Source organism: Lepidochelys kempii, chromosome 15, assembly GCF_965140285.1.
Source record: "Lepidochelys kempii isolate rLepKem1 chromosome 15, rLepKem1.hap1, whole genome shotgun sequence".
NCBI classification, from domain to species: domain Eukaryota; kingdom Metazoa; phylum Chordata; order Testudines; family Cheloniidae; genus Lepidochelys; species Lepidochelys kempii.
The window spans coordinates 3,969,036-3,980,438 of NC_136394.1; the positions used below are offsets into that span (position 1 = coordinate 3,969,036).

The window sequence follows — 11,403 nt, forward strand, 5'->3', positions numbered from 1 at the left end:
ATGAGTGGGGAGCTGCAGGGCAGAGGGCCCCTGGCGTAAAGTGGGCAGGGATGGGGGGGCAGAAGCCCTTACCCCCAGCACCGGTGCTCTGTGCTGAGTGCCCAGCAGACCCTGTGCCAGTCTTGGCTCCCACATCCCCTCTCCATGCCCGTGCTGGTGGAAGCAAGCAGGCACTGTTGAGGGAGGGGAGCAGGAGGTGCCTGCCCCCTCCTGGCACTTTCGGCCAAATGCCTGGAAGCCGCTGGCCAGCAAGCCCCTTTCACTCCCAGCGCCAGCGGTCCTGGCAGGGGGTGCCGAGCTGGGTGTGGCAGAGGGCTGGGTACCCTGTGTACACCGAGCCCGCGCCCCCCTTCTGGGTGTACAGCCCTGCCCGCATGCTGAGCCCTCCCTTTGTGCAGATCAGCAGGTGGGGGCGGGACCAGGAGGCTGGGGTGGGAAGCCCGGACTGCAGGGCCGTGGGGCAGCCAGCTCAGCACAGGTTCTTGTGTGGGCCCCAGCTGGCTGCTGTGTCCCTGGCTGAGGGGGAGCCGGGCTCTGCAGCTGGGTGCAGTCGTGCACAGCCGCTCCCCTCTGTTCTGTCGCAAGCCGGCGTCCCTTCACTTCTTGTCCCAGCAGTGCAGGCCCCGAGTCCATCTCAGCAGCCCACAACTGACTGGCCGCCCCGCCCCGGCGGCCTGGGCTGGCAGAATAACACACTGCAAGGGGTGCATGCTGGGAACTGTCGGCAGCAAACGGCTGGTGGTTGGAGCTCTGCCATGGCTCACTGTGTGACCTTGGGCAAGCGGTGCCTCGGTTTCCCCACCTGCAGAGGTGGGAGGATGCTGAAGGGGCTAATCAGTGGCTGGGCAGCACGTGGAGCTTCCTGGCTGGAAGGTTTCTGGGTGGTCTCAGTCCTGCGGCCCAGCTCCCTGCACTGTGCAGGAAGAGGGTGGGCTGGTTGGGGGGGTGAGGCTCCTCCCTCTAAGGCTTTCTGGGGCTGAGCTTGGGGGAGGGGGCTGGTACCTACTCTCTGCGGGGTGCTGTTGTTTTAATGCTGCAGGTGAGAGGTACTCTGCTGCCAGCAGCAGGCGCTCCCCTGCCTCTGTGAGGGGAGTCAGGCATGGGCTCTCTGATGCCCTGGGGGCAGGTCCCTCCCCCTGCAGGGCTAGCTGGGGGGATTTCCTGCTCTGGGCTCTGCCCCGGGCCTGAGCAGTGCAGGGAAGGCCTGGCCCCTGGCTCCTAGGAAATCAGCCACTTGCTGACAGGGCGCCTGCCCTGGGCACCAGGGGTGTGGTCAGCTGGGCTTTGCCTCAGCCCCTGCCAGGGAGCTGGCTGGGCCAAGCACCTCCAGGCTGTGCTGCGCACATGCTGGTGGCATGGGCCAGGCTCTCCCAGCCTCCAGGCCGTGCCCTCGCTGCTCAGTGCTAAGGGGCGCCAGTGCCCAGACAGACGGGTGGGAAGGGGGCTTTGGTGTTGTGGGGCTTTTTCCCAGTGAATGGATGGGGTCCTGGGTTCTGGCTACACAGCAGCCTGCTGCTGTACCTCCAGCTGCCACCGCTGGGCGCTGTTCCTTCCTGCTGCCAGGAGTCTCCCAGCCTGCTGCCCCATGCCCTCAGAGCACCGGGGGCCCAGGCCTGTTCAGCAGAAGGGGCTGATGTCTGGGGCTAGAGGGATCCTTTGTCCCCCTCCACCACTCCCACATAGGGATCTCACAGCACTTCACAGGCACAAGCCACCTGGGCCCTCGGTCTCACCTCAGCACACACCAGGCCTGTGAACTGCCGCTGGCTGCACGGGAAGTCTGGGCCAGCACTGGGGAGGGGGAGGGGGATGCTGGCTCCAGGTTGTGCTCACCCCACCAGCCCTTGCTCCCTCTGCAGTTGGGATGTCAGATGGGCCTGAGTGGACTTGAAGGCACAGATCTCCCCTGAGTGTGAGCTGGGCAAGGCGTGGCACTGGGTTACCACGTCAACTCCATTCCTTCAGGCCTGCCCCTCCTGTGCTCCGGGCAGGGCTGCTCTCTGCTGGGGGGCTTGGCATCTCTGCAGAGCCCCAGTGCTCCCCCACTATTGCCTCATGATTTAGCCACATGCCCCATTAAAATCCACTCCCCCCATTCCAGTCCCAGGTAGCAGAGCCTGGCCAGCCGGCGGGGAAGCTGCCACCTCCCCTTACCTGCACTGCTTGCAACAGCTGCTGTGGCCCTGTGGCTAGTGCCAATGGCTCCCAGCAGAATCTGACTCCGGGAGCCTGTGCTGGGGCTCTGGGCCAACAGGGTCCTGCTGGGTGCAGAGTCTGCGCCATGCCCAGCCTGGTCTGTCTGTCCACACTGCTACAACATCATCTGTCTCTGCTGCAGCCTCTCCTGGGGAGGTGAGAGGCGCTATGTGCCCGTGCGGCCGGTGAGGGGCTGGTACAGCACTCGTAATCGTGCTGCTGTTACACATGTTCCGGTGCTGCAGGTCGCACCCCAGCAAGCCCAGGCCTGCCTGGGCTCCGGCCTGCCTGGGCTCCCACCCGCCAGCATCCTTCCCAGAGCAGGAGGACTGAATGGGCTCTGGGGCCTGAGCAGCCATGGAGAGCACCTGGCTGGGCCTCAGTGAGGTGTATGGATTGGCAGTGTGGGATGTGCCTGCCTCTGCCCATGCAGTACCTAGTCTGCCCGTCTGCGCCCACTCACTCCCCTAGCTTGTATCCCAGCAGGTCTTAAAATCCTGCTGGGACACCAGGGGCGAGCCTCAACCCAGGGCTGATGGAGTCGCAGCCTCTGCTGGGGAGCTGCAAAGAAATTGGCTTCTTGGGCCTGGGAGAGGAGGGTGAGTCTGGGAAGGCTGGAGTGTACCCATAGGCCCCAGGCACCATGGCATAGGCCTGGCATGCAGGCCAGCAGGCAGCCAGCTGCCCTGGTTACCAATGGGGTAGTCTGCAATCAGGAGTGTTGGGGGGCAGACCAGCAGCCTCCTCAGCCACCGTTGACTTCCAGAGCTGGGGAAGTGGGAGGGGTGGGGAAGCAGTGCCTGAGGCCTTTGGAGGCCTTGGGCTACCCTGGACCTAACCCTGCGATCTACCCAAGCCCTCAGCCTGCGGACATGAGGATAGGAGTTGAGGGCACTAGCCGGATCAGGCTCTTTGCCCAGGGCACCTGCTGCGGTGGGATGATTGTGCACGGGGGGGGCGCTGATAGGTTGGGCCTGTGGAGAAAGGAACTCGCCCATCCTGGGGCGAAGGGGCCATGGTGGCGCAGCAGGGCATGCAATGGGGGCACAGGCTGGTGGCAGGTCCTGCTGCTGTGTTCTCAGCTGGGCACAGCCTGCCCTTGGCCACAGGGTGGGAGGGGATGAGGGAGCACAGGGAGGAAGTGTGGAGGAGGAGGCTCTTGTGCGTGGAGGGGGCGAGTGCCGACATGCAGCTCAAACATAGGGCAAGTCCTGAGGGGTGTGTGGTCAGGGGCTCATGCAAACATCTGCCCTTATTCTGGGTGCCTGCCACCCCCATGCTGGTGCTGGAGCTAAAGCTGCAGGCTGCCCCGTTCCTGTCAGGGGGGCCAGAGGAGAGAGGAGGCTGCCATGGGACCCAAGGGGTGGGAACTGAGGAGGGAGACAGGTCAGCGACAGGGAGGGGTGGCATGTCAGCTCCCCAGATGGGTTGGGGGGGGGCTCCCCTTTCTGTGGGCATATCCCAAGCACAGGTTCACACACAGGCTGAGGGCACGGCCCCCTCTGGGCACCACAGGCTGGAGGTGAGCCGAGAGGCCAGGGGTGTGTGGGATGGCCTGGGGCTCTGTGAGCACAGCTGCCCTCAAGTCAGGGCCAAAGTTTAAAGGCAACGGGCCCTAGCCTTGGGCCTGCAGCTGAGCAGGAGGCCCCTGGAGCCAGGCAGCTGAGGTGAGTGGGCATGGGGCCAGGTCACAGCTCAGGTGGAGAGGAGCAGGGGTGGGGATGTGGGGGGGGGAGGCAAGGAGGGCTGTGAGGAGAGAGCGGGATATATGGCAGGTGCCAGCTGTGGGGGTGATGGGGCCAAGGCCCTGGCTGGCTGGTGAGGGCCAAGGTTCTGGGCAGTGGGTCGTGTGGGCAGGACCTAGGGAGAAGCTGGGCTGGTGGGCACACCACCCGCCTGGGCGTGCATTTGTCTGAGATGTTTACCTGAAAGGAGAGGCTGATGCACCAGGGTTACCCATGCCAGCTGGGCCCAGAGGGCTGCTGGTTGTGGAGGGAGCCCTGGGTGGTGGGCTAGTGCCTGTGAGCGGGGGGCCAGGCAGGATCTGAGCAAGGCCTGGAGCTTGGGGGCTGGGACCAGGCATGTGTGGGGTTTCAGCAGAGGGGAGGCTGGGTGAGCAGTGGGGCTGCATGGGCTCTTGGCAGGGCAGGGTCTGGCCTGCAGGAGGCAGTCATGCCTGTGGTCCTGTGTACCATGCTCATTGCCCTCTCCCTGCAGGATGCTGGTTGACTGCATGCCCCTGGTGGAGGTGGAAGACATGATGATCATGGGGAAGAGGCCGGACTCCAAGTGCGTCTTCACTTACGTGCAGTCCCTCTACAACCACCTGCGGCGCCATGAGTTACGCTTGCGGCAGAAAGAGTTCTAGAGCCCCCCCGTCCTGCTCCCCCCCCACCCCCCGTCCTGGGCACGGCTGCAGAGTAAATAGACCCACACTGCCCCTGCAGGGACCCAGGTGTGCAGAGGGGGTGCTGCCCACCCCCAGCAGACCTGCCCAGCCACCAGGCTGCCCACCCCCAGCAGACCTGCCCAGCCACCAGGCTGCCCCGCAGGGCCTGGGTGAGGCTGAGACTGGTCCTGCATTGTCTGTGCTCTGCCCCCTGGCCATGCTGCGAGCTCCCTCAATCTTCTCCATGGCAAGCTGAGCCCCCATGGTCCCTGGCCTGGTCCCCCTGCCAGCTTGGCTCTCACCCCTCTGCCCTGTGCTTTATATTGTTTTAAGTTATTCATTTTAAAGGAATTGTTTTTATGCTGTGCAATACCCCCGACCCCACTTGGGCTGGGAGAGCCCTGTGTACGTCTCAGGCTGGCTGTTTGGGCCTGTGTGCTGCGTAGTGGCAATGGGCTGGCATGGTGCTGTAGACACCTGGCCCAGGGGTTTGTCACTGGAGTTACATGGGCGGGTGAGTGAGTGTCCCCCACTGCCCTGCTTCCTCCAGGGCTTGAGGCCTGGGTAGCTGGTCTCTGTGTGTGTGGGGGGGGGGGTTCGCTGCCCTTGGGGGGAGTTGCCCTCCTTGGCACTCCAGAAGGGTGCTGCTCACACTCCTGCTTGCAACCCTCTCCCTTGGGGACCTCCACACTCAGCACTGTGCCCACAGCTGGGGGCAGTTCCCACATTGGCACGCTGCTGCCCTACTGCTCACCCCCACCCCTAGGAGGCACCGCCATTGCTGGGACCCACATTCCCTTTGCCCTGGGGAGATGGACTGGAACCCGGTGAGGGGGTGGGCTCCTGGGGCAGGCCTTTCCCAGTGGGGCAGCCCCCCGGGGCTTGGCTTGGCACCTCCCACTTGTTTCCTTAGCCCTCCGACCTGGCTCTGGGCCCTTTGCACCAAGTGCCACTAGCCAATTGTGTAACCATTCCTACACCCCCATAGACACTTGTATCAGCACCAGCCAGACAATAAAGTTCTGTTATACAGGGCCTGGCCTCTGCTCCTTGCCTGCCCTGGGCAGAGGGCTGGCTGTGGTGGTGTAGTGGGGCCCTTTTCCCACTGCCCTGGCTCTGCAGGCTGCCTGGGTTAGCACTGCTACTGTCCCCCTGCGTGGGGGGAGGCATGGGGCCTGCACACAGTGTGCCTTCCTCTCCTTTAGGGGAAGGGCCCTGCACGCTCTCATCTGCAGCTCTGCCCAGTTCCGGCCTGGCCAGCTCCTTTCCCTGCCAGCAGGCAGGTGTGGGTGGCCCCAGTCCCTCTGCCCTGCTCCCCTCTCCACCACCAGCTTGCCTGTGATAGCCCTACCCCCTATTTTCCACCCCCTCTCCCACCCCCGTGGCTATGACTGCAAAGTAGATCCCGGTGGGATGAGAGGGAGGGGGCCTCCTGGAACAACCAGCAGGGCTGTAGTCTAGGGGTAGGAGGTCCTTCCGCCTGCACCATCCCACTGCCCCATTGGTGTCCAGGTTCCTGCAGGGGCCAAGTGTGGGGTATGGGGGGCTTCTGAAGCCATGCTGCACCTGAGGAGGCTGCACTGTTTCTGGGGTGTCTTAATGCTGGGTGTATTCCTGGCTGAGCCACACTCCCATCCCCTCTGCTCTGGCTCTCAGCTCAGACACTCGTCCTCCCCCTCCTCACTGGCTAAAGCCCATGGCCGAGATCCCCAGCCCAGGCTGGGAGAGCATCTCCCAGTGCAGAGGGAGTGGAGCTGTGTAGTTAGCAAGACTGCTGTCCAGTTCCCGGTGAGGAGCACTCTGCAAGGCTCCCCAACCCATTTCCTGGACATAAGGCAGACCCCACCTCGGCCCCTGGCTCTTCTGCAGGCCTGCTCTGTCAATCAGCAAGGGCCCTGGCCTTGCCCCATGGCCAGCCTCAGCAAGGGGGCTTTCCTCCCCTGCAGCTGGGGAGCCAGCAGGGGGCAGCTGGGTCCAGGCAGCCAGGACAAGCCCCTAAAAGCCACAGGTCTGGTCTCAGCCCTGCCCCTTGGAGCCACCAGCCACAGCCTGACTACAGTGCTGGTTTCCCCGCAACCTCCACCCAGAGCCCTCGTCTGTGCTGACAGGGGGTGGGGGTGGTGTTTGCTGTAATGAGCTGGGAGGGGCTGTGCCGCTTCCCCCCACAAGCTGGGCCAGCCTGCGAGGACCACCAGCCGCTCCCATCCCCCACTGGCTACAGCTGTGCTGGGCCAGCCAGCTGCATGGGACAGGGTCCTCCTAATGCACCCGTGGGATAGGGCTCTGACAGACCCGCCCAGGAAGAAGATGACACACTGCAACTCGTGGGGTGAAGGGGCCTTTATTCCAGCTCTGGACACAAGCCCTTGGACCACAGCACAGATGGCAGGGAGCCTGCCCACGCTGCCCAGCATGCAGCGACCCCGGGCCCTCTGGGACTCAGCTCATCCACCCTCAGCACCCAGAGCTTTCAGCTGAGGGCTTCATTCTGTCCCTGCAGGCAGGGGGCACTGACGCACAGCACAGAAGCACTAGCAGGTTGGTCTGGGTGCCACGGGACTGCCTGTTAACAGCCATGGGGCTGGGCAGCTGACCCAGGGCTGGTATAGAACATACTGTGTTCATATTGTGGGGGGCAGAAGCTGTGTCACACCTACCAGTGAGGTGGGTGTACAGTCCATACGCTCCGAGCATGCACACCCACCCCCCCATGTACACTCATTCCACAGGCACACACCCCCATGCACACTTTTGGCTATAGATCTGGGTGTTCCTGGTTGTCAGGCTTCCTGGGGGGCTTGCTCTTGGCTGCGGGAGCTGGTGGGGAGGGTGTTCCAGGGCCCTGCTCCTTCGTTTGCAGGGTGGGCAGAGGCCTGGCTGGGGCGAGCTGGAACTCCTCAGGCACTGGGGCATCAGGTGCCTCCTTGCGGTAGAATCCCAGCTCCTGCACCAGCTGGTTAATCTCCTCCCGACTCATGTCACTCAGGGGAATTCTCTGCAAAAAGACAGGGATTGCAGTGCCGGATGACCAGCAGCCCCGGCCCAGCACCGACTGGCCTGCTGCTAGTCACAGCTGGGCCAGCAACTCATGCCCCTGCAGGCTCAGCTCCCTCCCACAGCTAGGACCAGGGCTCCTGTCCGTCCAGCACCATGGGCGCCTACGGCTGGGCCTGCACAGGCAGGCAGCCTCCCACTGGCTTTATAAGCTGACTGTAGAACGCATCCCCTGCTGGGACAAGCAGCCGGGAGCTCCCCTGCAGCCAGAGCTCCCACCCTGCTCCCCGCAGTGCCCCCTGCTGGGAGAGGCTGGGACAAAAGTTCCCAGGAGCACCCCTCCTTCCCCACACCCACCCAGCCCTTACTTCCAGCTCCTCGTATCTGAAGCTGAGCAGCACAAGCTCAGGGTCGGCTCCGGGGAGATGCTTCATCACCAGGTTGTGGCTGGAAGGTGCCCTTAAGGATCCTGGCAGTGAGGAGGCAGGGCCCTGGCCTGGCATCAGCATCCCACTGATCATGGCCTGGGTGACTCGGGCCTGGGGGAGTCCCATGCCTGGAAGTTGCAGGGTCCTCTGTGTCCGCTGGGCTGGGAGAGCAGGGCATGGGCCCCTGGCTGACGTGATACTCCCTGGGCTAGCTCCTGGGATGACACCAGCCCTAGCACAGTGTCCAGCAGGGCCTGGGGGCTGGGGAAGCAGGGGGCTGGGGCTCTGGCCCCAGACGTGGTGGGAGGCAGTTTGGGGTTTAGCCTCCAGCAGGTGGCTGAGCATCTGCCTCTGGGGTACAGCATCTCTGCTTCCCCTCCCCCCCAGACACAGGGACTTGATGCTATTTCTGAGGGTAAAGGGAGCTTGATCTCATATCCCCCATCCCCCGCAGCCCTGGACACCAGCCAGCTGTCCCCAGAAGCCACCACCGCATCCCACAGTGCTGGGCAGGTTAGTGGCAAACGGTCATCAGGCTCCAAAGTCAACATCCAATTGGGGTGAATGGGAGCTCTTGGCACAGGCTGTCTGCAGACTCTGTCTGCACCACAGACCCACTGATATGCACAGGGGTTCACAGCCCTGCAGGCTGCAAATGTGAGCTTGGATCTTGGAGCCAAATCCTGGGTTTGCCATCCCCCTCCCCATCCACAGCCTGGCCCAGCCCTGGAGCAGAAAAGGATACTACAGAGGGATGTCCTCGGTGACAAAGGCCTTCACCTGGAAGGGAGCAGAGATGAGTGCTGCCCCCGAGACACACACCCCAAAGGGGCCAGGAGGGCTCCCCCACACCGCAGAACCCCCAGGGAAAGCAGGAGGCTGCATGAGACCTGTGCACCTGCCCATCCTGCCAGAGCTGCCCTTACCCCTGTGGGGGAGGGCTTGCCCCACCACCCTGGCAGAGGGGTTTGGCAAAGCACGGTGATAGGCCTGGCACCAGCATGAGCAGTACCTGGGGGAGGAAGGACCCCAGGAGGAGGCCAAGGGGGTGTCCCAGTCCCCTGCATAGCAGCCCAGTGGAGGGGGTGGAGCTCGTTCCCTGTGTCCCCGGCCAGGGCATGGCAGCACTCACCTCCTTCAGGCGGCTGAGCCATCATCCTCCGCAGGTCTGAAGGAAAGGGAGAGCACAGGGAGTGAGAGCTGCCCCCAGCCCCTCACGCCAGCCCCTAACCCCACTGCAATCTCCCCACTATCCCCCCTGCAATTGCACCAGCAACCGCATCGCCCTGCAGCCCCACCTGTAACCTGCTTCCCCAGCCCCACGTGCCCTTTGCCCCCAGTAATCCCTTTTATAACTGCCTCAATCTGGCTTCAACCCTCCCCCATCCCCTTGCACCCACTCCATCCCCACCACCCCTCTGTAGGGCACTTCCCCAGATCCCAAGGCCCCACCCTGCCCTCTACTCCATCTCACTGACCCCCACCCAGACCCAGCTGGTCCTTCTATGGTCCCCATCAGCAGAGTATCTGAGCTCCTCCCAGTCTGTAATGGGTTGGGGCTGGGCAGGGCTTACACCCCCAGGTCAGACAGTGAATTGCCAGGGTCCCACAAGGAGCCTGTGGCAGAGCAGGGGTCCCCAAGTTCTTGGCCCCAGCCATGGGGTCACCCTTCCTCTCCTCCCCTGGGCATGGTGGACTGCTCCTAGTTGGACCCGGCCCCTCCCCGCCTGCCCCTGCCCCACATTGGGCTCCGCCAGGTCTCCAGGGCCAGGTCGCCAGGAGAAGCAGAATGCCTGGTTGCCATGGTAATGAAGCACACATCAGGTTGTCCTAGTAACAGGTCACATTAATGGTTTCCAGGGGAACTCACAGGGATGCTCCATCCCCTCCCCAAAGCAGAGTTTGGGGGTTCATCCCTGCTTGGGCTATGCCTCTCCCCACCTTCCACTGGTGTGTGGTCTCCACCCAGCTGCTCCACTGACTGCTGCTCACGGATAAATGGAACCCCTGCCCCAGGTGATCCACACACACACACCCGCCATTCCCCAGCTTCCCTGCGACCTGGGGACCCCTCTCTGGGATCGGGGGGCGGGGGGGGAAGCCGATGGCCACCTGCCCCTGGTTAATTGCTGGGTGGATGTTGGACCCAGTGGGTAGCTCCTCTCCCACACAGTCTGGGGCGCTCAGATCGCAGTTCTGGTTCAAGCCCATCTCCCCGCAGAAGGATTTGGGGTACCCCGCCCAGGGGGTTAGGCAGACCCCCGCGGCACAGGGAGGGGCAGGCTCTGGGTCCAGCTGGGCTCTCACTCCTGCCCCTGCTGCCTCCGGCCCGGCCCGTGCTCCTCGCCCCAGGCAGCAGCCTGGCTTCGTTGCTCGGTGTGAGCGACCGGCTGCGGGCGGTCCTGCTCCAGCCCCCCGGGATCAGCCTCCCCCAACCCCGGCTACGCGGGTTCCAAGCACTGCCACAGCAGCCTGCTCACGGGGTCCCCCTGGCTGGGGCGCGGAGAGCCTGGGGAGAGGGCTGCCCCAAGACACGGGCCGGGGAGGCAGGACGCCCCTCCCCGCGTCTTGCCTGAACACCCCAGGTCCCTGCAGGACGCTCTCCATATCCCCAGGGCTCGGCCTGCCCCCCGATCCCCCCAGCGCCCAGCCTGCCCCCCGATCCCCCCCAGCGCCCGGCCTGACCCCCGATCCCCCCCAGGGCCCGGCCTGCCCCCCGATCCTCCCAGGGCTCGGCCTGCCCCCCGATCCTCCCAGCGCCCGGCCTGCCCCCCGATCCCCCCAGGGCTCGGCCTGCCCCCGATCGCCCCACGCCCCGCTTGGCTCCCCGAGCCCCCGCCGTTACCTCCACCTTGCCCCGGGCCAGCCCCTGCAGCTTCCCCCAGTCCGGCTCGTAGGCGCGCAGCGGCGCCAGCAGCAGAACCAGGAGCAGGCGGCTCATGGGGCCGGGCGTGCAGGGGGCTCGGAGCGGAGCCTGCTGCTGGGGCCGCTGCCACGTAGGTGGGAGGGCGGCGGTGCAAGCTGGGAGCCCCGCCTGTCCGGCCGCGAGGGGGGGCTCCGGCGCCTCCCTATGGCACCGTGGCTCGCTGGGCATGGGGCTGGGGGACAGAGCGGGCCCCTAGGCACTGACAGCCCCCGGCTGGAGCTGGGGGGAGGCACCGCTTCCCTCCCCACTCCCCCATGTTAACTCAGGGGCATAAGCACAGGGGACCTGCTGCTTCCTTTCTGCACCTACAAGCAGCTGTATGGAAACTTTTTAAAGACACCATAATAGAGGCTCAATTTAAATGTATACCCCAAATTACCAACCATAGTCGGAGAACCAAAAAAGTGGGATGGAGGCAAAACCACAACGTAAGAGAAGCAGCGAGAGGCAAAAGGCCTCCTTTGCAAAGT

General features: G+C 64.3%; 2 protein-coding genes across 5 annotated transcripts in view; one reads left to right on the forward strand and one right to left on the reverse strand.

The window, feature by feature from the left end:
• The window catches only part of SMTN (smoothelin), a 53,069-nt gene extending 47,449 nt beyond the window's left edge, over positions 1-5,620 (forward strand). For 3 of the 4 annotated variants that reach the window (XM_073313650.2, XM_073313654.2, XM_073313653.2), the window contains one exon: positions 4,414-5,620. In XM_073313650.2, the coding sequence (XP_073169751.1) occupies positions 4,414-4,564 (151 nt within the window). In that variant the 3' untranslated portion in view covers positions 4,565-5,620. The remainder of the gene's footprint in view (positions 1-4,413) is intronic. The other variant, XM_073313652.2, reaches the window with a different exon arrangement.
• A 1,290-nt stretch (positions 5,621-6,910) lies between these two features.
• SELENOM (selenoprotein M) lies at positions 6,911-11,116 on the reverse strand. The gene is made up of 5 exons (XM_073313655.1): positions 10,853-11,116; positions 9,140-9,175; positions 8,753-8,787; positions 7,948-8,026; positions 6,911-7,580 (listed from the first exon to the last, which is right to left on the reverse strand). Exons 1-5 carry the CDS (start codon positions 11,099-11,101, stop codon positions 7,341-7,343), a joined length of 639 nt encoding a protein of 212 aa, XP_073169756.1. The 5' UTR covers positions 11,102-11,116; the 3' UTR covers positions 6,911-7,340.
• Positions 11,117-11,403: the final 287 nt, after the last annotated feature.